The following is a 24867-nucleotide window of genomic DNA, read 5'->3' on the forward strand; positions in this document are numbered from 1 at the left end:
CTCTAGCACTTAAAAAACCTTCACTTTTTTTTTTTTTCTTTTTTTCAGTAGACCTTGCACTCTCACCTACTGCTGAATATCAGAATAGACCTGGGGGCATGCCTCAAGTGGTAAGTGTGCTTTCCTGGCATTCTCTGGGTTCAATCCCTAGTACTGAAAAAAAGAATTATCAGAATAAAATCAGTTTCTATTGGCTCATCATGTCCACTGTGATTTTCTTTAACAGGGAATATCCTTGCCTTGTTCCCAGCTTTAGGGGTTGTTAGGTGTCAGTGTTTTGTAACCGTTCTTAAGTTAAGGAAGTTCCCCTTCTATTTCTAATTTGCTGAGAATATGTTTCATTTCATTCGTTTTTATTATGAATGGGGGTTGGATTTTGTCAAGTGCTTTTTTTTTTTTTTTTGGTGGTACTGGGGTTTGAACTCTGAGCTTCACACTTGCTAGGCAGATGCTTTACCATTTGAGCCACTCTGATAGTGTTTTGTGTTGCATTTTTTCGAGATAGGGTGTCAAGGATCAGGGCTAGTCTCAAATTGAGATCCTCCTGATCTCTACCTCCTGAGTAGCTAAGATTATAGACGTGAGCCACTGGTGCCAGCTAGAATAATCCATTATGGACCAATAGGTGATGGAAAAAGTGGGTCTGCTATCAAAGTGAGCTTTCTCTGGCTCACTTGCTCTGTCCTGCCATGTCATGATGCCCTATGCTGCCTTGGGAACAAGACAACTCTCACTAGAGGTGGTGTCTCAGCCTGGCTCTCCCAGCCTCCAGGAATGTGAGCTGAATAAACCTCTTTTCTTTATAAATTGCAGTCTCAAGTTACAGTGACAGAAAGACATCACCCCACAACCCAGACATGATTAAACACAGCCAGCCAGCTCTCTCCTCCAACCCTAGCAGGTTATCTAGGATGAAGCCTCAGGCTGTCTGGCTGAACCCCCCAAATGGGGAAAACAATGAAATAGAGGCTCCAATCCTTTGAAAAAGGAAACAATAGCCAAGCCCTTTCCCCTAGCACAGGGCCTGGCACTCATTCATTCATTCATTCAGTAAACATTTATTGAGTACCTGCTATGTGCCAGGCAGCAAACAAAGCAAAGTCTCTGTTCTAATGGAAATTTTATTCTAGTTGTGATGACAAAAAATAAATAATTGCAGGGTGGAGTGGCTCACGTGGGAGAGCACCTGCCTAGCAAGCATGAGGCACTGAGTTCAAACCCCAGTACCACCAAAAAAAAAAAGAAGTAAATAATTTTCCAACCATGATAAATGCCCTGAAGTATTTTCTAGTGTTCAGACTGTAGCCCCTGCTCCAACTCAAAGTTAGGCTTGGGCTCCCAATCCTGCAGCATTGGCCCCTCTACTGACTTCCACAAGCCATTTCCTCTGAGAAGTTCAGCAAACTCATCGCATTCCAGAAGAACTTATTTTTTCTCCCAGCTGGCTCCATGTCAATGTAGGCAGGCCGGCCATTGGCTACTGCCCTCTCCTATCCAAGAGGACACTCCCTCCACAGCCCAGTGACCTTATTTGACCATATGCAACTCCTTTCCCCCTGACTGGACCAAGATGGGTGCCTGGCAATGTGGGTCCATCAGAAACTCTTGGAACATGGATTTGGACCAGAGTTGTGTTGCTTGATGATAGTAGGTATTTAAAAAGCCATGGTGAGTTGAGCGGGCTTGGGACAGCCATGTAGACACTTCATGATAGATAAAAGAAAGAGAAGTATTGGGTCAGACCATCCCCTCTGGAGCGGTAGTTCTGGCATTTAGTTCCTGCTATGGACTGACTGCCCGTCTCCCTGATTCATACATGGAAATCTAATCCCCATTGTGAGGGTTAGGAAGTGGGAATTTTGGGAGGTGATTACTTCATGAGGGTGCAGCCTCCCGAAAGGGATTAGTGCCCTTATAGGCCTGCTCTGCTCACTGTGCCCTCATAACAAGCCTCTTTCACCTTTCCCTTACTGGTAGCCAGAATTTCTCTGGCTGTTTGTGATCCTATTGTTGCCAAAAAGGCTGTATTAATCAGTTACTGTAACAAAGAGAACCCCCATGTACCAGTGACTTAAAAGATTTTATTTAGCTGATTATTTTTGCAGTACTGGGGATTGAACTCAGGGCTCTCCTCCTATTGGCAAGTGCTCTACCATTTGAGCCCCGTTCATCAGAGAATTTTATTTTTAGATTGCCTAAAAGTCCAGTCACGGACTGAAGGCCAGAACTGTTAGTGGCTTTGGGATCTTCAACAAATGAAGGATAGGAGGTGGGGAGCAGGAAGAGTGCGTAATTTTTTTTTTTTAATTGAGAAAGGATCTGGCTATGTATCCCAAGCTGCCCTCAAATTCACAGTGTAACCCAATTTGGCCTCGAACTTGAAATTCTCCTGCCTCAGCCTGCCGAGTGCTGGGATTGCAGGCGTGAAGTACCACGCCTGGCACCTGAAATGATGTATTTTCATCCTTTTAACTGAAATGACATTTATTGAGCATATGTGTCAATCTTCACACCGTCACGATGAGGTCATCACTACTATTACCCCTGTTTTTCAGATTTAAACACTGACGCTTAGAAAGGTTGGTGGAAAAGGTGGGCATCCCGGCACCAAAGTCTGGGGTCTCCAGTGCGCGCAGACAGTGGCGTCGGCCTCTCGGCCCATAGGTGGAGCAATTTCCCAGGCCTGGCGGGCTCTCTCCGCCGGAACTTCAAGTTTCCAGCAGCGGCCCGCCCGGCGCCACCTTCCCAGCTTGCGCCCCGATGCTGCGCGCCCTGCCCCGCGCCCTGCGCCTCCCGCGCCCCTGGAGGTCCAATGGGGCCCGCGACTGCGCCTCGGATGCCACAGCCGGAGGACACGAGATCCAAGTGCGCGCGCTGACCGGTCCTGACCAAGGTAAAAGCGCTGTCCCCGGAGCGCCCGGGACGTGGCTGGGGCCGGGCCAGCCAGGACCCCCGCTGCGCTGAGGGGGACGAGCCTGGTGCGCCCGCTGCACGAGGGAAGACCTAGCTCAATGTGCAGGGCGGGTCACTCAGTGCCACTGAGGCTCGAATCCCAAATCGCCCGCCTCCACGTCGGCCTCCTCAACCTCCCATTTGGTGGTCTCCAGCCGCGTGGAAGGAGAGAGGAGTCGCGCCGGGGTCGCCCTAGGCACCAGAGGCCAGGGGTCAGGAGCGTTAAAATGTCCGGTGTTTTCCCCGTCGAGGGTCCTGGCAAGGTTCCTGGGGGCGGAGGCGGCGGGGCCAATCGGGCTCGGCGTACGGGGACGCGAGGGAGGGAGCGAGGGAGGGAGGAGAGGTGCAGGCCGCCCCACACACTTTCACCGGGCAAGTTCACCAACCTTGGCAGATAACACCTGTGCTCGCACGTGGTGTTGCGTGTGTGGGCTTTAGGTGAGCTCGATGGCGCTGATCACCGTCGTCAGTCCACTGGGCAGAACCATCAGGGAGAAGCCCAGTCCTTGCCTTTCGCCCCCAATTCCATGCTCTTTCCCCACCTTTCCTCAGTGTTAGGAAAAACGCCGCTCGCAAAGAAAGCTCACGAGAAAAGTCTCCCGTCCATAGAGCAAGGTTTAATGGCAGGCCCACACTGCCAGGCTGGCCGGGGAAAAGATGGCGCAGCCCCGAGCCTGGGCGAGCAGTGGCTTTTATAGAAGGGGGAGGGTAAGGAGGTTGGGGTATGCACAGTAGTCTCTGGTAGGGGTGGGGCTGTCTTAGAGCACGGGAATTTGTTTAGGGGTGGAGCTGCCATTTTGGCTGATTCACAAAATGGCGACATTATTGTTCTATCACTCGGTGTTTGATGTCGAGTTGTTGGTGTCAGAGTCTTAATTTACGCAGGTGGCATTGCACCCTGTATTTCATTGTGTTTCTTTCCCTGACCCTACGTTTTGAAGAGCAGCTTTTTGGTATAAATCTAGTTCCGTGCTTGCTTCTGTTGCATGCTATTCCTTATGTGCATCCACCGATTTTTTTTCTTTTTTTGGCAGTCAGTACTGGGGTTTGAACTTAGGGCCTACACTTTGACTCACTCCACCAGCCCTTCTGTGTGAAGGGTTTTTTCAAGATAGGGTCTCTTGGAACTATTTGCCTGGGCTGGCAGAACTACCATCTTCCGATCTCTGTCTCCCCAGTAGCTAGGATTATAGGCATGAGTCACTGGTCATCCACCTCCACCACTTATGATGGCCAAAGGCCCAATTCTTGGGATTCCAACCTATCACTCTCCAGTAAGACAGAGACAAGTAGAGGCAGAGAAAAGAGATTTATTAGGAAGCAAGCAGAAAGAGGCAAAGTAAGCACTTCAGCCCATCTTCTGGGTACAGACCTGAGCTTAATGTTTAAATAGATTTGGAGGAAAACAGGAGGTACTCATAATTGTCAACAGGTGTGCTTCGTTGGTCAGCACTGTGATCTAGTTAATTATTCTCTCAGGGTTGGTCAGGTGGTGCCTGGTCACCATAAGAAAGTCATTGTTGCCTGTAGGATAGCTCCACTCTTCTCACAAGAAGAAGTCCTGTCCTTCCTGGATTCAGAAGTGGCTTTAAGGTGACTGTCATAGGCAATAGCTTAGAGCAAAGGACACAGACACAAAATGGAGGCAGAGATGCCAAGTTTTTATACTGCTTTTAGTTACCCTTTGGACATTGGAGACCCAAGTGGGAAGTCAGTACTTTTTTAGCAAAAGCACTTTTTAAGTACCTGTTATCGTTAGGATCACCAGTGTCCTACTGTGTCACTTGGTGAGACTTTCTCTGATGAGGTAGTATTACTGGGCTTTAAGGAATATTTAGGATTCTTCTCCCTGCTGTCCAGATTAAGAGATTGAGACACAGAAGGTTAAGCAATGTGAACCAGGTCTGATTTCAAAACCTGCCTTGTCAACCAGGAGGTCATGATTGATTCTTCTAACAACTGAGGGAATCAACAGACTTGTACATCAGTGCACACAGAATCATCATAGCTCATAGACCTTTCAGCTCACTTAGAAATACTGGAATCCTTTTCTCCAGAAGGGAATGGTAAGGAGCTGGGTAAAAGTCAGAGAGAGAAGAAGAGGAAGAAGAGGCCACAGAGGGGACATGAGCATGAGATCACACACCAGACACCACCCCCCCATGACTCTGATACTCATGTCAGGTGCCACAGCTTAGGTGTTCCACTGAGGCAGATGGTGCCAAAGCATTGTCACATTTTCCCCATCATCCTGGACAATGAGAGTGGCTGGTTAACCTTACGCTTTACCTGCTTTATTCCTCATTGATCATGGAGCAGTGCTACTTCAACTCCTTAGGTGGGCAGTCAAGGTCTCCCACCGCAACCTGGCCTTTCCACCTTTTGTCTTCTATCCATGGCTTCATTTAAAGCTTTTTTATTTCTGCGTACTGAGGGTTCTGTCCCGTCTTCTCTGCTTATGTGAATCTCTGGAATTCCCCTACTATGTTGCACTCCTTCCCTATTGTCACATTAAATTTTGTGTGTCTGGACTTAGACAAGTTAGGGTTGTTGTTAGGGTTTTGTTTTGTTTTTTTGTTTCAGCACTAGAATTCAAATAAGGTCTTTGTACACGCTAAGCCACTGAGATACATCCCCAGCGGTTGTTAGCTCTTCGAGATTGACTTCTAACTGTGTCTAGCTGTTACTTCAGCAAACTCTTCTTTTCTGGGTCTCAGTTTCCCCTTCTGTATAGTAAGAGGTTGTTCTCCACAATACCTTCCATTGTTTTCTGTTGATCCCCATCCACCCGTCTTGTGATGCAGGCCATCCAGATCGATGTGACCTTGGCCAGCTGCTCAAGAAATTCTCATGGTCGACTTGGTAAGAGTGGGAAGCAGGTCCACCCCAATGCAGAGGCTGGCACTGTTCTCAGAATCCAGGCCAGACTAAGAAGGCAGGGACCATGGCTGAGCCTTCTGTTCTCCAGAACCTGGCGTGTGGTAGTGTAAATTGAGTGTTGTCAGGTGAACGAATGAAAGCCAAAGACACTCTTGTCTGCTTGGCTCCTCAGGTGTCCCAGCCTGGCGTGTAGTCTCCTGTAGGTCCTAGAGTTGCCCTAGTCCCTGGGCATTTTACCATTTACTGCACCTCACACTGCCTAGACAATTAGGCACAGTATCCCTTTTAATCTTCATAACAAACTTTTAATTACTTCTCTTTGCAAATCAGGAAATTGAAGGTCAGAAGGGTAAAGCGATTTTACCCAAGGCCATGAAACTTACGTGTCCAAGCTGTGACTTAAGCCAAGGATTATAAGATTCGGTAACCCACATTCTTAGAGGGACATAAAGGTGGAGAGAGGAGATGAAGATAAAAGATGAGAGAGAATCTGCCAGAAAGAAAAGACATAACAGGAAAGCAAAGAGGAGAGGAGAATGTTTCTGGCTATCCCAGGATGTGATGACTGTATAGTTTTCTGTTACTGCATAATAAATGGCCACAAAATGTGCTACTTAATACTGAAAAAAAAAAAAAAGTGCTACTTAAAACAACACACTTCTGTAAGTCAGAAGTCCACGAATACCTTAGCTGAGTTCACTGCTCCTGGTCTTACCAGGCCACAGTCCAGGAGTTGACTGGGGCTGTGGTCTCGTCAAACTCTGGACTGAACAAAGATCTGCTTCCAGTCTCCTCAGACAGTTGGCAGAATTTACCACCTGTAGCTGTAGGATTAAATCACACTTTCTTGCTTCCCACTGCTCGGGATCACTCTCAGCTCCTAGCAGTTGCTTGCCACATGACTCTCCACAGCCAGGCCCTTTAGTCTAACGAGCGCCTTAAAGCCTTATGTGTATCACAGCCTGCTCTCGGTAGCCACAGTTTATCATCTCTGCATATAATTTAACATAATCTCCAAAGTGACATTTTATCAGGGGAGGTTGGGGTTTTGAACTCAGAGCCTTGTACTTGCTAAGCAGGCACTCTATGGCTTGAGCCACACCTCCAGCCCTAAAGTGACATTTTATGGCCTATGCTTTGTGTTCCATTGGTTATAAGCAATTTATAGGTCCCACCGACACTCAAGGAAAAGGGATTATTCAGAATATGAATGTCACCAACAGCTGACTGGGGTTATTTTGCTCTATCTGGATTGAAATCATGGCTAGGCAGTGAGCAGCTCCCTTAGCACTGACAGCCCTGAGTTCCAGGGGCTCACAAGGTAGGGTTCCAAATCCAGAGGCTTAGGCTTCCAAGCTTTCAAAAGCTGGAGGCTTACTGCTCTAGGTGCCCTATGCAGGGGCTTATTGCTCTGGGCTTATTAACACCTAGTGGCTAGAGTTACAGCTCTCATGCGTTGCGTGTTGAGATCCATGGCTCTTTAACCCTTGTCAGCTCTCTTGAACTCTTCTAGTGACAGGTTCTTGCAGTCCTCATAACCTTGGTTCCAACCTTCAACTCTTCACAGGCTCTTGTCTTCCATCTTCTCAGCTTCGCCATTTCTCATCTTAGCAATACTTCCTCTGTCCTTCATAGTCTTTTTGGTTTTTTTTAGGTGATGGTACTGGGGGTTAAACTCAGAGCCTCACATTTGCTAGGCAGGTGCTCTACCACTTGAGCCACTCCACCAACTCTTTTTTTGTGTTGAGTATTTTCGAGATGGGGGTCTCTCCAATCATTTGCCCAGGCTGGCTTTGAACCAAGCCCTGCTGATCTCTGTCTCCTGAGCAGCTAGGATTACAGGTGTTTAACTGGTGCTGAAACTGGAGTTTTGGACCCTAGGCCTAAATTCCTGGGCTTTCACCTGCTTTTCACCCCTATTCGCCAAATAAAGAGGCATGATGAAGGAAAGAGGAAAGAGATTTATTACACAGCTCAGGATACGCTGTGGGAAGAGGCACAGTAAGCACTCAGCTCATCTTCAGTCATCTTTTGGGGTACAGACATGAACTGTAGTTTAAGCAGATAAAAGAACTGGGGGCTGGAGACAAAAAGGTATGCATAGTTAACTAGTCCCAGTCACAGGTGTGGTCTGGTTCGTCATTATCTCCGTCCTTGTTTTGGAGGGTTGTTATCTGGATTCACTGTCACCTGGCAGGAGGTCCATCCTGAGGAGGCTCAGCTGTTGGGGGTGGTTTCTGTCCTTTGTCCTTAAGATATTATCAGTTCTCTTGATTGGAATCCAGGGTGACTGCAAAGAGAATGGCTTAGGGCAAAGACAAAATGAAGGAGAGATGCCATGTTTTTCTCCTGCTTTAATTCGCAGGCCTGAGAAAGGAATAAGGAATGGTTTTCAGTGAAAGCAGTTTAAGCACCTCTTAAATGCTTCTTCTTACAGATTCTGTCTTCGGTCACTCTCTGGAACTCTTTAGCTGCTTCCTAGTGTTACAGCTCAGAGCTTCACATGTCAGGTCCTCAGTTCTTGGTGACTCTGTGGAACTCTTAGCCACCTCTTGGTGTTACAACTCTGGGCTTTTGGTATGGGACCCTTGGCTCTGGGTAACTCTGAAACTCTTCAGCTGCCTCCTTGCTTCTGGGGCTGCAACCAGCTTAGCCCGCTCTACCTGTAACAAAAACCACACGTAGGCAAAAGATCATTCAGGAGAAGCCTTTATTAGGGCTTAATGTTGCAATACATGTATGTGTTGGGGGGGGTGCGCTGTGCACAGGAAAGAACCCAAAAAGAATGACAAACAGCCTGCTTATGTAGCCAAAAAAGGAACCTGGCACACTTGTGCTTAAGTTTTGATTCCACCAATCACAGCATTGCATATATACATGATTTCCAATTCTACCAATCACAGTCTTGCATATACACATGGTTTCTAATTCCGCAAGTCACAGCCTTACAAAGGGATCAATTGGTGATTACAAGCCTCACATAGGTACAGCCTCCTTTCTGTCAATTACAAGCTTTTTGTTGCCTCACTGAGGGAAGTACTCACTCTCCTCAGCAACTTTTTTTTTTTGTGGTACTGGAGTTTGAACTCAGGACCTGTACCATGAGCCACTCCACCAGCCCTTTTTTGTGCTGGGTCTTTTTTGAGAAAGGGTCTTGAGAACTATTTGCCCCAGATGGCTTCGAACTTCATTCCTCCTGATCTCTGCCTCCTGAGTAGCTAGGAATTACAGATGTGAGCCACCAGCCCCTGGCTTCAGCAATCTTGTTGAGAACCCCTATTACGAGGTCCAGAACCACCAGGGGTGGGGGTCAGGGTCACCAGGAAGTCATGGCTGAAGTGAAGTTTTCCCACAATGATGCAAGCTGAAACGGTTGTAACTGGAGCAGAGCCTCCTGAAGCAAAAGTTTGTGGCTTCTGAAGCAGAGTGTGATTGCTGTGGTTCTTGCCACTGAAGAGGAGTTTCCTCAGACTGATCATGGAGTGTTCAGAACAGCTGGATTGTTCTGAGGGCAGCCTGGTTTGTTGCCAAAGAAGGGATGGTCTTGCTCATTAATAGGAAACGGTTAAAGGGTACTTACAAATGAAGACCTAAGAACTGGACATTCCTTACAGTATTTAACATAGCGTAATCCCAATCCAAATACCCTTAGGGAGCCTGGGTCCCTCTGATGTCTCAGGAACAAGGGGTCCATGCTGGGGTCTGTCACACTGACTTTGGATCTAGACTGTTATGAGACTTTTGAGACTTGGATCTCTTGACTCCTCTGATCTGGCTTCTTTCCATCTGCCAGTTTCCCTTCCCCAAAGTTGCACCATTTTCTCTTCTGAAGCACCACAGCTGGGAAGGGCCAACTTGTTGGACCCCTGGGCTGGGAGATCTTTGCAGGTTTCTGGGGAGGCTAAGGACATCTCACTTGCCTGCATGTTGCAGTTCTCTGCCCTGAGCCTGTAACTCCTGGATGAAACTCTGTCCCTTGAGAGTACTGAAGCTCGCACTGGCTCTCCTCTTGTCTCAGATCAACTCACACCAAGAATGCTGAGCTAATGAACACTGCTGTTCCTCAGACAAAGCTCAGGAGCCTGGGAGACAATCAAGAAAGGCCTGGGAAAAAGCCAGAGGATACAGAAACATGCCTCTGTCCCTCCCTGGAAACAGCCTAGAGGGGGTGACAGGAGTGCTGGAGCACCATCCAAAGCTTGTCTCTTCCCCATACCAGACCAGATGGTGGGAGAGTGAGTTGAGTGAGTTGGGTGCAAGGACCAGATTATGGAGGAGCCTTATGGGTGGTATTAAGGAATTGGATTTTATTTTGCATAAAAGGGGAGGAAGATCTGGAGCCAGTGGCTTGCACTTGTAATACTAGCTACTTGGGAGGCTGAGATGGGGAAGACTGCAGTTCAAGGGTAGTCCAGGCATACAGTTTGTGGACCCCATCTCTAAAATAACCATGGTTTGGAGGTGTGGCTCAAGCAATAGAGTGCCTGCTTTGTAAGCATGAAGCCCTGAGTTCAAACCCAAGTCCCACCACAAAAGGGGGGGGGGTAAGTGGGTAGGAAATGGTTGGATTTGGGTTAGAAAGGTGACTCTGACTCAGATGAAGGTATGAATGTGTATGTGGGGGGAGGGAGCAAGGGAGAGGACAAGAGACCTAGCTGGATGATACAAGAAATAGAGGAAAGAACCTATGTTGGGTTATTGGCTGAGAGGGGTATGCAGTGAGCCACCCTAGCTGGCTTTAAGAGGTTGGATTGCCAGGCCTGGTGACCAAGCACATTTGTGGATTAGGAGGAGGGAAGCATTTGCTCACCAAAGGAACAGGAGACAGACTGATCAATTGGGGATGTTAAGTAGGCAGTTGGATATTTAGGCCCAGGGTGCAAAGGAGAGCTCTGAGCTGGCCTAGTACCTGAGGCAGTGTTGGGTGTACATGAGACAACTGTGTGGCAGGTACAAAAGGGCTCTCTAAGGAAAAGGGCAGATCAGCATCCTCAGTTCATTCGTGGGCCTAAGTAAGGAGTTAGTGCTCCTCCGCAGAAGCAGCTTTGAGGAATCTGCTACAGAAGGGCAGGGGTTGCTGTCTCCAAAGAGAAGAGCATGACAGTGATCAAGCCTCTGGGATCACTACCGTTCCCTCATCAGATATCTTTTAAGGGAAAGACAGGGCTAGAGGAATTTAACAGGCTTTTGAAAACACATCAAAAATTTTAATTATGTGGGGAGGTGGGCAGAGGGTAGTGGGGAGATATGGCCCAAACAATGTATACATATATGAATAAATGTAGAAACAATTAACAAATTTTTAATTAGCAAGTCTAAACTTTTATGTCTAAGGATGCACAGCTGGTAGATAAAATGATAAATACATGAGAACTGGGAGTTGTTTGCCGAGCTCCAGAAATTACTCAGGGTGATGAGGACAACTGATGACAGGATGGCACATGAGGTGCGATTTCAACAGCTTCCTTTGCAAGGAAAAATCAATGCTAGCCCAAACTGTAAGCAACTTCATGATTTTCAGCAGTAGCTCATTCCAGCAAAGACAGAATCAAAAAATTATCTAGCTGAGACCTCAACAGTAGTGAAAAACCTCCAAGGGGCAGGGTTGTAGACACCCTGGGTTCAATTTCCAGGACTGCAAAACACCCACACATGTGCAAGCAGGCAAACAAACAAAACACCTCTGAGGAGAGAAAGACAAGAACTTGGAAAATTTGGTGTTATTACAGCAATTTAGGAAAGATCAGATTAAGTTGAAATAGATGCAGTGAAGACTAAACATTGAAGAAGTGGTAAGTGACAGGAGCTGGAAGGTGGTTAATGAATGCTGCCAAGTTCACTTTGAGCCTCTGGAGAATGGATAGAGACAGACTTTTTAAAAGGACTGACTGGTCATCTCACAGAGCTCAGCATGACAGCCATCAACAGGCTGGCTTCCTAGCATGAGTTCTGAGTCATCGATCTAAGACCTTTTGTTGATTTCTGCTCCACTTAGCCAAGGCCTCAAGGATAAGTAATTCTGAGCATTATGGAAAACCATATTTGCTATTTAATACTGATCTTGTTTAAAAAAAAAGAAAAAGCTTGTGATTATTAAAATAGTTTTTGCAAGCGACTACTACAAAAGTCAGAAGAGTTACTTTGGGGGGTAGCTGTAATGGGTGGAGGGGCTTTGAGGTGGCTGACACAGGTCCATTTCTGGATCCTGACTGGTGGTTACAGAGTTATTTACCTTCTGCTAACTCTTTAAACTCTAGAGGAAGAGGCTTGGATGCAAGGGAGGACTAACATGCCCATTTTACAGCTGGAGACACCAAGGCCCAGGTGTGTGACTTGCTGTAGAGCTCAACACTCATAAACGGCAGGGGCTGCCTAAACTCAGGCCTCTGCATCCAATCCCCAGCAGGGCCAGCCAGCTCACTTTAGACCACCCTGTGCCCTGCAGGAATCACTGAGATTCTCATGAACAGACCTCATGCCCGTAACGCCCTGGGGAAAGTCTTCGTCAGCGAGGTAAGAAAGGGGAGCACCAGGCTGGGGCCGGGGACAGGCTGGAAGGTATCTGACCTGACTGAGCATCCTCTGTAGCTGCTGGAAGCTCTGGCCCAGCTGCGGAAGGACCAGCAACTTCGTGTCCTGCTCTTCCGAAGTGGAGTGAAGGGTGTATTCTGCGCAGGTGGGTTCCGTCCCCAGACCCATGCCAAGGCTTTGTAGGGCTCCCACCGTCAGGGACTGGTGTGCCTTCCATAAGCTCCAACATAGCACATATCATTCCCCATTTCACAGATGTGAACTCAAAGACTCAGAGGTAAAATTCCTTGCCAAAGGTCACAAAGTAGGGGGCAGAATAGAATTTGGTTTAATCTTGACCTCTGACCACACATCCTCCCTTTTTTTCTTTTTTTTTTTTTGTGGTACTAGGCCTTGAGCTCAGGACTAACGCCTTGAGCCACTCCACCAGCCCTCTTTTTTGTGTTAGGTATTTTCGAGATAGGGTCTCGAGAACTATATGCCTGGGCTGGCTTCGAACAGCAATTCTCCTGATCTCTGCCTCCTGAGTAGCTAGGATTACAGGCATGAGTCACTGGTGCCCTGCCACATCTTTCTTCTTTATTCTGACCTTTAATCAAGGAAATAAAGAAACTGAGTAAAGCATGCTCACGTAGTCAGCAGTCACAGTGTGCCCCTTTGCCCTCCTATACAATCCCAGTCCCTGTCACCAAAGCTCTCCATGGTACTGTGTCATTTGGTCCTCACAACCAGGCAAGCAGGCAAAAAATGAACCTCAGCCCACAACAGAAAGTACATGGAGTAGGACAGAGCTGAGCTGAGCACTGACTCTGGAAAGGTGGTGGAAGAAAGGGTGGCCAAAGAAGCTAGAGAAGGGTGATGGGAGGGGTGTGATTCTCAGGGGTTTTCAAGGGGAGGTGGCTCAACTCTTAAGTCCGAGCTGACATGGTCAGGGTGCACAGACTGGGGTCTGCGCTGACAAGACAACTCTGCAGAGCACTCAGCGTAGCCCAGCTGCCCTGGCCACTTCCTTTGGCTCCATCTCTGACTTCCTCTATCAAGGTCATGGCAGGGTCCTCTTACTCTCATTCCTCACTATCCCTGCTCAACATGCAGGAGGCTGGGATCTGTCCCAACAAGCTCCAGTATCCTGGGGTAACTCCTCATTTCTGGGCCTCAGCTTCCCCAGCTGTCCAAGGACGGACTGGAACTAATAAAAGACTCCAAGGGCTGCCCCAGTGCTGACTACTATAGTCCAGGGCTTGAATAACCACTCACCTTCAACCCCTGCTCACCCCTGCCACCTGGCCTTTGATGGCCTCACCATGGTTACAGTCCTCACCCAGCTGCATGTCACTGCATTATGGGCTCCCTTCTCATTTTATTTTTGAAATTGTGGTAAAATATATATAACGCTAAATTTCCCATATTTACCAATTTTGTTTTGAGTTACTGGGGTTTGAACTCAGGGCCTCATGCTTGCTAGGCAGGTGCTCTGCCACTTGAGCCACTCCACCACCCCTTATTTGCTTTTAGTTATTTTTTGGATAAAGTCTTATGTTTGTGCCTACAGCCAGGCATATACCACCATACCTGGACTATTCATTGAGATTAGGTCTAGCTAACCTTTCACTGGGGCTGTCTTGGAGCCAAGGCCTCCTGAGTAGCTGGGATTATAGTAACTGTATTCCTTTTTCAGTGTCTTGGGGTATGTACTTGGATGAGAATTGCAGGTAATGTTGTTTCACTTTTTAAGCAATCACCCAACTGTTTTCCATAGCAGCTACCTGTTTTATATGCCCAGCAGCAGTGTCCCAGGGTTCCAGTTTCTCCACATCCAAGCAGACATTTTTTGTTTAGTTCCTTTCATGTTTTAAGTGATAACCATCCTAATCTCACTGTGCTTTTGTGATGCTGGGCATCGTTTTTTGTTTTGTTTGGTTGGCAATACTGAGGGTTGAACTCAGGGCTTCATGCTTGCTAGGCAGGTGCTTTACTGCTGGAGCCATGCCCCAGCCTTCTTTGCTCTGGTTATTTTGGAGATAGGGTCCCAAGATTCTCCTATTTTAGGCTTCCCGCCATCACTGGGATGACAGCCATGGAACACCGCACCTAGCTTTATTCCATTGAGATGGGGTCTTGCAAACTTTTTTGTCTGGGCTGGCCGAGAATCCTGGTCCTCCCACTCTCAGCCTCCTGCATAGCTTGGGATAGCAGTTGTGTGCCACCACACCCAGCTGTTGATTGAGATGGGTTCTCACAAATTTTCCTGCCCAGGCTGGCCTCAAACTGCCATCCTTTCGACATCAACCCCTCAAGTAGCTAGGATCACAGGCGTGAGTCACCAGCACCTGGCTGATGTTGAAAATCTTTGGTGTGCTTACTGGACATTTTGTATCTTCTCTGGAGAAATGGCTGTTCAAGTCCTTTGCCTATTTTGATTTGGCTGTTTTTCTTCTTGTGTTATAGGAGTTATACACCTAGGTGTTGGTCCTTTCTTTTTATTTTTTTCATGGTGCTGAGATGGAACCCAGGACTTCGGGTACCCTAGGCGGGTGCTCTACCACTGACCTACACCCTCCACCTCATTACGAACCCTTTACCAGATAGATTATTTGCAAAGATTTTCACCTGTGGTTGCTGAGCGGCTCAAGCGGTAAGAGCGCCTATTTAGCAAGCACAAAGCCCTTAGTTCAAACCCCAGTGCCGCCAAAAAAAAAAAAGATTTTCTCCCACTCTGTGGGTCGTCTTTTCAGGCTACTGATATGTCATTTGATGCACAGAAGTTGTTCACTTTGCTGAAGTCCAGGTTACGCTTTGCTGTGGCTGTTGCCTCTCTCCTTTCTTGACACTCCCCTCCTCCTCCTCCTGGTGTTTCCCGGTGCTTCTCCTTTCTCCCTGGCTGCTGCTTCTCAAGTCTCCTCTGCTGAATCCTTTACTCACCCGGGATTGGGATTGCGTAGTAGGCCCTTTTCCCAAGGGTAGCATCAACTGCTGGCCATCTGCAGGTGCAGACCTGAAGGAGCGGGAGCAGATGAGTGCTGCGGAGGTGGGCGTGTTTGTCCAGCGTCTCCGAGGCCTGATGAATGAGATCGGTAAGGGGCTGGGAGTGGGGTGGAGGTCTGATCCGGGGCCCCAGCCAGCCCCTCCTCACCCACAGCGTCCTACTCCGAAGAGTACTCTTTCTGTCCTGAGCTCTGCAAAGGCACAGATGACTCTCCCAGGGGAATAGGTACAGCAATTTCACAAGGGGGAGGGCACAAGAGGATGCAAAAGACATTTCTACCAGAGAGGGGGGCCTGGTTCTTCAGGTTCTTCAGGTGCCCCATGCCAGTGAACCATCTCATTGCCCTCAGGGCTCAAGCCAGCCATTCCAGAAGTCAAATCCACTAGACAGGCTTTCAGGCTTTGAAAGTTGCTTCCCCATGATAAAAGCGAGAGCACACAAGGGAGTGGTGAGGATAGGTAAGACACCTAAAAAACTAGCTAGCATTTGTTGCCCTTAATGCAGAGAAACTAAAGCAGATACCTTAAAGCAACTGAGGCCAATAGGAAAAGGGGACCAGGAACTAGAGAAAAGGTTAGATCAAAAAGAATTAACCTAGAAGGTAACACACATGCACAGGAAATCAATGTGAGTCAATGCCCTGTATAGCTATCCTTATCTCAACCAGCAAAACCCCTTGTTCCTTCCTATTATTGCTTATACTCTCTCTACAACAAAATTAGAGATAAGGGCAAAATAGTTTCTGCTGGGTATTGAGGGGGGGGAGCGGGAGGGGGTGGAGTGGGTGGTAAGGGAGGGGATGGGGGCAGGGGGGAGAAATGAACCAAGCCTTGTATGCACATATGAATAAGAAAAAAAAAAAAAGAAAGTTGCTTCCCTTTGCCCCGACACTCCTTGGCTACCTGAACTTTCACTCATCCTTCAAAACCTCTAATGCCTCCTCTTCCAGGAAGACTTCCTGACCTACCCTCCAAGCTTCCTTATATTGGAAGTTCCCACATTATCACTGCCTGATCACACAATTGCCTTCTGCACTAGACAGGGTCACCTGGTGGCAAGGCCATGTCTGAATCAGGTCTGTGTCTCCAGCACCCAGCATGGGTTGGCACTCAGAAAGACAGGTCCCAGAGACACCAGCGTGTCTCCTGAAAGGCAGGAGAGTGGGCCTGCACAGCAACCATCCAGTCTAGTTCCTGTTCCTATTTCCCACCTGCCCCCAGAAACATTCCCAGATAGAAAAGCCAACTTCTCAAGATAACCTGACTGATGAACCAGTGAGGTCCCCAACGCGGGACCCGTGAGGCCCTCTATTCCACCAGCCTTGGGCCTCTGTCCTGGTCCCGCCGGGCCTCGATGGCTGAACCTGTTTTCATCTCCACAGCAGCCTTCCCTGCGCCCACCATTGCTGCCATGGATGGGTTTGCCTTGGGCGGAGGCCTGGAGCTTGCCCTGGCCTGTGACCTCCGAGTGGCAGGTACTGGACAGGAGGTAGGGGAAGGGGAGGACTGAGGCAGTGAGGGTGAGTGAAACAGGGAAAGTCTGGGGGTTCTCTTGACCTTCCAACCAAGAGAAAAACAGGCAGGATTGGGGACACGGGAGAAGGAAAAGCTGCTTCTCTATCACTGCTGTCATACCTGGTGCCTGCCTGCAAGAACTGCTTCACTCATCTCGGGAACGGTTGCTCCAGCCTCCCAGCCTGGGCCGAAGGGCCAACAGTGAGCACGGGAGGGAAGACCAGGACAAAGAGCAGAGTTCAGCCTTCCAGTTCTCCCAACTCAGATTACTTAGTAGAACTGCACAAAGGTGAGCCATGAGGACAGTTGTCACTAGTCCAGCTGGTTGCAAAGCTGCCTGTGCAGGACCAGAGCCCTCTGGTTCATGGCAACATCCAAGGTTTGCATAATTTGCTCTACAATTGAGCCTTGAGGCAAGGGGGAATGAGGAAGATAACTGATCACTTTTCAGGGCCACTGACATGGTGACTACCCTTCCTGGTGGCAGTTCAGACAGCCTGAGTGCAATTGTAGTGCCCTACGTCCATTTCTCCTGCTGCCCCAGGAACACTCAAAAATGTATCTTGCTGGCAGAGTGCCTCAGGCGATGGAGTGACTCAAGCAGGTGTGAAGCCCTGAGTTCAACCCCAGTACCAAGAGAAAAAAAAACTATCTAGGCATGAAGATGGCTTCTATCTATACAATGTCTGTCAAAGAGGGAATTGACTAGGACTGGGGATGTAGCTCAGTGGTAGAGCACTTGCCCAGCCTTCTGGGCTCTGGGTTTGGTCCCCTGCGTCACAAAAAGAAAAAAAAAAAAAAGTGGGGGTTTGGGGGGGACATTGATATGTGGCCGTGTTTCAGGCAAGTAACTCGTCACAGGGTTTCCGTGAGGACAGAGGGGAAACCCCTTCTTGAGCAGTATGGTGGCCTCCATTCTGCCCACACTGCACAGGTCCCATGGTCTGGGCTGGGGGAACTCAGTGGAGAGGTCTGTGGGGGTCAGTCAAGGAAAGCTGCTCAGAGCAAGCAGAACATCGGGGGATGTGGACTAGAATTGTCAAGGACTTTTCAGATTGTGACAAAAACCTGAGAGGTGTGACTGTGGCAGGAGCAGGGGCCATGTACCCTCTAGGTCAGGCTAGAGCTAGGGTGCAGGAGACAGAGAAACCATTCACCCACAAATGGGTGTCAGGTAACCTTCTAGGAGCCTCTGTCTTCCTCCCAGCTGCTCTCTGCCACGCAAAATGGGGCCAGGACAGGAGAGAGTTGCTGGTGATCCTCAAGTTTACCAGTAGGGGTGGTGGGGTGCAGGCCTGGGACTCCTGAGTCCCTGGTTAGGGCTCTTTGAGAAGCGCAGTCTGGAGAGCTCTGGGTGTACCAGGCCAAAAGGGAAGTGAGGGGTCAAGTGGAGACCAGAGGCAGGATTATGTTCTCCCTAGAGATTAGCAATGGCGGGTGAGAGTGGGGAGGGAAGGTTTCACTCTGTTCTGATTAAACAGCTTCCTCTGCTGTCATGGGGCTGATTGAGACTACTCGAGGACTCCTCCCAGGAGCAGGTAACCTCACCTGATTGCACTCTATGGAAATCCTGCCTTCCCTCCTGCTCAGTGTGCAACTCAGAAATCCTGGTGGTTCCCAGGCTGGGCATCTCTGGATCTCCTTTCTCCCCCTGACTTGCAACCTTCATCCCTCCATCCTGGCAGGAGGGACCCAGAGGCTGCCGCGCTGCCTGGGGGTGGCCTTGGCCAAAGAGCTCATCTTCACGGGCAGGCGACTGAATGGGGTGCAGGCCCATGAGCTAGGACTGGTGAACCATGCTGTGGCCCAGAATGAGGAAGGCAACGCTGCCTACCACCGGGCACGAGCACTGGCCCAGGAGATCCTGCCCCAGGTATGACAACCAGGCATAGGAGAAGCTGTGGGAAGCACAGGGGGACCATGTATTCCCTACTCTGCACACACACACACACACACAAACCCTCTTGAGTGTTTGCATCTGTTGAGCTATGAAAGCAAACTTGAGGGCTAGAGGCATGGCTCAAGTGATAAGAGCATTTGCCTAAGGGCCTGAGTTCAAACCCAGTACCACCCAGGGAAGAAGCCCCCACAGCAAATTTTAATTTCGAACTGAAGTGAAAATTTAATTCCAAAGAGGGGCTGGACTCCTGTGGGTTTGAAGCAAGGTAGCAGGACCCTGAAACTTCCTTGGAGGAGACCATGTTCACCTCAGCTGTCCAGCATGGCAGCAGAGCCAAGTCAAGTTACTTAAATGAGAAAAAGCAGCTCCTGCCAGGTGGCTGCTTTTATAGGTTTTACAGCTGCTCCTGCCAGGTTTTATATCTGTAATCCTGGAACAGAGATCTGGAGGATCATGGTTTGAGGCCAGCCTGGGCAAAAAGTGAGATCTCCCATCTCAACAAACAAGCTGGCCCTGGTGGTATATAATGTTCACAGGAGGTGTCAGAAAGGATTGAGGTCCTAAACCAGTCCTAGGCAAAAAACATGAGACCCTATCTAAAACTAAAACTAGATAGAGCAAAAAGAGCTGGAGTTGTGGCTCAAGTACCACAGAAAAAACCCCAAACAAACAAAAAACCCAACTCCTCAGTCATACTAGCTATATTTCAAATGCTTTTAACTACACATGATATGGTACAACACCCCAGAGTATCTGTAAAGACTGCAAAAGCAAAATTCTCTAGTGGCCAGACTTCCAGTCCATTATTCCTACCACACTGCATGGTGAATTTCTTGAAATATCAAGCAGATGCGCTGTTAATTTTTTAAAATCCTCCAGTGTCGGGGTTAGGTAGAGCACTGGCCCAGCATGCTTGCATGAGGCCCTGGGTTCATCCCCAGCACTGTAAGGGTGAAGGGATGTGGGAACCTTCCAATAGCCTCTGGGATGTTCACCATATTTAAAACTGATTCCTAGGGAGCAGAGCAGAGCAACCCAACTAGCTATATTAAGGGGATGGGGCAGGAGGAAGGGTGGGGAGTGAGTTGTATGTTAGTTGTATGTGTTTGTGGTACTGGGGTTTGAACTCAAGGTCTCAGTTGTTAAGCAGGCACTCTACCACTTGAGCCATTCCACCAGCCCTGTTGTTGTTGTTGTGTGTGTGTATATGTGTGTGTGTGTTGAGTATTCTCAAGATGGGGTTTCTCGAATTATTTGCCTGGGCTACTTTCCAACCATGATCTCCTGATTTCTACACCCTGAGTAGCGAGGATTACAGACATGTACCACCAGCACCCAGCTGGAAGTAGGTTTGACTTATAAATCTTGATTCAGTCCATACCTCATACACACAATGTTAGGCACTTTGATACATGGTGTCTCAATTGTTAGGTCAATGCAGTTGAACTGATTATCCACTTAATAGGGAGAAAAAGACCCAGAAAGTTAAGTGACTTGTTCTTCAAGGTTATAAAAAGTGACTGCAATACCAGAAAAAAAGACAACACTGGTATTTATTTTGCATTATACAGAACACCAACAGAAAATTCTTAAGAGTGCAGAATATGCATAAAATTTTAATAACTTTGAAACCAAATTATACATTTCAAAATAAAAATACTTAGAAACACATTATAAAATTGTTAGATATAAACCTCTGAAAGTAAAAACCATATATCACTTTAATATTAAGATTATAGCTGGGTGTTTTTTTGGTGGTATTGGGGTTTGAACCCAAGGCTTCATGCAGCTGCACAAGCATTCTAGCACTTGAGCCATGCGTCCAGTCCTTAAGTTTCCTAGTTGAATTAACCATGAAAATAAGTGTTCTGTTTGGGAAAACATGAAAAACCTTCTAATCTCTCACTAAAACAATCCTACTGCCTTTGTAACTGAGATGTTCTTTAATTTGGGGGTTAGGGACTATTAACTTTTTTTAATTGACAGGGCCTTTGATTTAAAGAGCATTTGTTCTGTCTGCTGGGGGAGGGTGTTGTTTCACTATATAGAAATGAGAGTCTGCTGCTGTTGCCTGTGAAGTCACACAGAACCCAGAATAACCCAAGGTAGCTACTAACACACTCTAGGTGGACACTAGGCACAATTTGCCTGGTTTTGTGTTCGTTTTTTGGTATTTGAACTGGTATTTGAACTCAGGGTTCACACCTATAAAGCAGGTGCTCTACTGCTTGAGTCACACCTCCAGCCTACAGTTTGCCTTCTTGAATATACTTAACAGAAGACAAAGATGACCAGATTTCCAAGTAGATGACCACCATCTTAGTGGACAAGCCACTGATTAGGGAGTCAAATGGTTCCAGCATTTACTGAGACCAGAAAAAAAAAGTCAGTATTCTGTGAGGTCCTTATCTTAACACTCAGATTCCCCCTTTAAGTAGGAAATGCACAATTATCCTTGGAATAAGGAAGTTGCCTATGTTTTTTTTCTACTTGAGCACCAAAAGGATAGAACATACAGTGTGACCGATTCTCATTTCCAAATACGGTGAAGTTATATTTCTAATTCTTAACATATATCCCATAGAAACATACATATCTTCATAGACACAGCTTTATTTTTTTTTTTTCTTTTTGTGGGACTGTGGTTTGAACAAGGCTTTGTCCTTGCACTGTACCAGTTAAGCCACACCTCCTGCCCAGTTTTACTCTGGTTACTTTGGAAATTAAATCTCACAAACCATTTGCCCAGGCTGGCCTTGAACCATGATCCTATCTCAGCCTTCCAAGTTACTACAATTATAAATGTGAGCAACCAGTAGTGGGGAGCTTTTAATTTCTTAATGAAAAATTACAACTGCAAAGCCCTGAGTTCAAACTCCAGCTCTATGGGAAAAAAAAAAAAAGAAAAAGAATTCAGCCTCTTTATCAGGTTGTCACTAGAATAACATTCATGTAACCAAATCAATTAGAACAGAGGGGTGATTATTAGGGAATAAAGTGAAAATAAAAAAGCAAATCGGTGGCAGCTTAGGTTTGCTGAGTGGAGAAAGGAAGAGCAGTGTGAAAGGTGACTGGGAGTCACACGACTCGCTGGGTGTATGGAGTCAAGTGCTTGGCCTCCCTGAGCCTCAATTTCACATCTCTAATGTAGCTGACTAAGGAGGACACCAGCTTCAATGGCAGGTAGCACCATTTGATGGACCTGCAGGTGGCCTGGTGTGGTGGTGCATTTTAATCCCAGCTACTTGGGAGACTGAGACAGGACGATTTCAAGTATTAGGCCAGCCTGGGCAATTCAGTGAGACTCAACATTTACGTTTTTTTTCTATGATTAAAGCTGGAAGGGTTAGGGACTAGTCTGCTTCCCTCATTGTAGAAAAGGAAGCTTGGTCTAGGAGGTAAGAGGACTAATGGTAATAATGAAGTAGAGCACATTAGTAGAATAACGAGCTAGAACCACACCCAGACCACTGCCTTCCTCTCCAAAGCTCTTCCCTTACAACAGAGCTGTAGCTCAAATCTCTCTCGAAATCAATCTCCCCACCAACCAAATTTTCTCTCCCCTAGGCTCCCATTGCTGTGCGACTGGGCAAAGTCGCCATTGACCGAGGAATGGAGGTGAGATTCCATTTGGGTCATAACTTGGTATAGACAACACAGCAGGGAAGAACTGAGGAACTGGGGTTTGACCTGTGAGTGTGCCTCAGCTTACTTATCTACAAAATGGGAGGTTTGGGTATATTCCTGATAACATTTTATCCCCATCTCTCTCCCTTTAAGTTCAGAAAGGGTAAATGACTTGCACAAGCTCACAGAGGAAATGAGCAATAAGAACTCAGGCTTGTGTAGTTCCCAGTCTGGTTTGTACTGGCAGTCAGTAATGTTATGCCTCTGAAGCAGCTAATTCATTCCTAGACAGCAACTCATCCAACAACTCATTCCTCACACGTTAAATCTTACTGAGTGTAGGGATGAAATATGGTCACTGCCCCCAAGACGGATGGGGCCAGTTAATAGACACAACCACTAATGAAAGGTTAATGGTGCCAAGCATATAACCCAGGGAGGTCAGAGCTGTACTGTCCATAGGGTAGCCATATGTGCCTGTTAAACTTGATTAAAAGCAACTATTAGGCCAGGTGTGATGGTACACACCTATAATCTCAGTACTCCGGAGGATGGAAAGTTCACGGCCAGCCTGAACTACACACTGAGACTCACTCTCTGAAAATAAATTCCAGAGAAAAGTTAAAGTATAAGCAAAGGCACAGAGGTGTATAAATAAGCAGCTTGACTAGGAGTGAGAGAAAGATGACAGCCTAGAAGTCAGGGGCACGGGCCCAGTGGCCTGTCTGGGTCCAAAGACCAGCTCTTCTGCCTACTGTGGTGACTTCACCTTTCTGCTGTGCCTAAGGTTCTCAGACATCTAATAGGGATCCTAATCCTTTCTGTGAAAAGTACACACGTGGTACTTGTTGGTGCCAATAAGGGATTACTAAGCAACAGTGGCTGTGGAATGTGCCAAGGTCAGGTCAAAAGTGACAGGGGCCTCCTTCCTGAGGGCAGTAGAACCAACAAAACTAACTCCTGGGGTCACAGGTGTGGTGAAGCAGCCAGTTGGTCAGAAGAACACTGCTTGACCACACAGCTCCTGTTCCTTATCCTCTGGAGAAAAGTCAGCTTTGCCTACAAGCTATGGCAACCTCCCCGTTGTTCACCCAGCCCCCCTTCTCCACTATTTCACTGCTATGAACTCCAGGTAGGGCTTCCTTGATTGGTCATCTCTGCTCCTAGACTGGCATAGGCCATGGCAGAGGAATGAGATGGACCTGGCTTCCAGCGTGGGTGGAAGTAGACAAGGTCAGGCTGATCCAGGGAACACTTCTTTCCTGCAGGTGGACATTGCATCAGGGATGGCCATTGAAGGGATGTGCTATGCCCAGGTATGTGGCCACTGCTAGTCTGTGCATGGTTGTTAGCATAGGTTGGGACACAGTGGGAAGCTTTGTGCAGTACAGGACCAATTGAGAAGGTTCCTCCCAACCCAAACAATCTATGCCACTGCTTCCTCATAATTAAGCTGGAGTGGTTCCAGAGGAACCATGTGGCTTTACCTGGAGACTGTTCACCTAATGGTGCATCCTGCTGCATTTGGTACCCAAAAAATCACAACACACACAGGTACCTAATAAAGGGGAAGAATGGCTTTTCTACCTGTTGTCAGCAGTAGCAATAAGCTGGAGTTGGGATGCAAGATTACAACCTTCACTGTGCCCAATGGAAAGGCTATAAACTTGAGGCTGACCTATCAGCCTGACTATTGGGTTAATAAAAAATGTTACTCTCCAGGGTAACAAATATCCAAAATACTCCTAAGCAAGGGGTCCTGGGACTTGCAGAACCTAGTGACAACCAAGTATACAATCAGATTCAAATATAGTCATTCTTTGTCAAGCAGCCTATCAGACTGTGCAGGTGGTAAGTTCTGGGGAGGAATGTAAGCATTGTATAAGTAGAGGTCAATGCTGATGGACACATGCTAGAGGCTGATCTGCCTTCCCCAAGGAAATAAGGAGCCACTGAGGTATAGAGATTTGCATTGCCCAAGACCAGAGTCCACAGACAATGGAAACATTTGGCTCTGGCCTTGTCATGGTCCGGATAAGATTAAGCAACTCTTCTTTGGGCAGAGGCCCTGCTCCCCTAAAACTAATATCCTGTACGCTGTTGCAGAACATTCCAACCCAGGACCGACTAGAGGGCATGGCAGCCTTCAGAGAGAAGAGGCCCCCAAAATTTGTTGGCAAGTGACTCCCATTTATTCTTGCCCCAAAGAGCCAGAGCTACAACAGGACTGCCCTCCTCACGTCTGGCCTTCAGTTTCTTCACAAGGACAACAATGGATTTCAAGTAACTGGTCGGGGTGCCTGATGTCAAGGTGCTGATCACTACCACTACCACCTTTTTTATTCCTCACTCCAGCTAGCTAATCCACTGGTTCACATTTGCTTTGGAAAATGCCTGGCTCTCCCTACTTGAATGATAAAACTATAGTTTAAAACAGATTCCTCTGAGTCTCTCTGTTGTTGGCTCTCTGGCCCTGA

At 47.5% G+C, this 24867-nt stretch overlaps 1 protein-coding gene and 1 long non-coding RNA gene across 7 annotated transcripts; one reads left to right on the forward strand and one right to left on the reverse strand.

Annotated features, from left to right (window-relative positions):
- Echdc2 (enoyl-CoA hydratase domain containing 2) lies at positions 1 to 24828 on the forward strand. Of its 6 annotated transcripts, none has more exons than XM_074080109.1 (11): positions 1 to 110; positions 2556 to 2893; positions 12278 to 12345; positions 12421 to 12508; positions 15351 to 15437; positions 16731 to 16823; positions 18345 to 18401; positions 18549 to 18736; positions 22331 to 22381; positions 23659 to 23706; positions 24497 to 24828. In XM_074080109.1, the coding sequence occupies exons 2-11, from the start codon at positions 2761 to 2763 to the stop codon at positions 24572 to 24574; spliced, it is 891 nt and encodes a 296-aa protein (XP_073936210.1). In that variant the 5' UTR covers positions 1 to 110; positions 2556 to 2760; the 3' UTR covers positions 24575 to 24828. The 6 variants fall into 6 exon arrangements, with proteins under 6 accessions (XP_073936210.1, XP_073936211.1, XP_073936213.1 ...); XM_020186534.2 differs by lacking the exon at positions 1 to 110 and adding an exon at positions 1497 to 1647; XM_074080113.1 differs by lacking the exon at positions 1 to 110 and adding an exon at positions 12090 to 12156 and having other exon boundaries at positions 2756 to 2893.
- Positions 2467 to 4415, reverse strand: LOC141424940 (uncharacterized). The gene is made up of 2 exons (XR_012449909.1): positions 3339 to 4415; positions 2467 to 3219 (listed from the first exon to the last, which is right to left on the reverse strand). It is a non-coding gene; the product is annotated as an uncharacterized lncRNA (long non-coding RNA).
- Positions 24829 to 24867: the final 39 nt, after the last annotated feature.

The sequence above is a fragment of the Castor canadensis genome, chromosome 7 (assembly GCF_047511655.1).
Source record: "Castor canadensis chromosome 7, mCasCan1.hap1v2, whole genome shotgun sequence".
NCBI lineage: Eukaryota > Metazoa > Chordata > Mammalia > Rodentia > Castoridae > Castor > Castor canadensis.

Coding starts and splice junctions, on each gene's coding strand:
- Echdc2 (XM_074080109.1), top strand. CDS start 2,761: ATGCTGCGCGCCCTGCCCCGCGCCCTGCGCCTCCCGCGCCCCTGGAGG. Junction 2,894..12,277: donor GCTGACCGGTCCTGACCAAG/GTAAAAGCGCTG, acceptor TGTGCCCTGCAG/GAATCACTGAGATTCTCATG. Junction 18,737..22,330: donor CCCAGGAGATCCTGCCCCAG/GTATGACAACCA, acceptor TCTCTCCCCTAG/GCTCCCATTGCTGTGCGACT.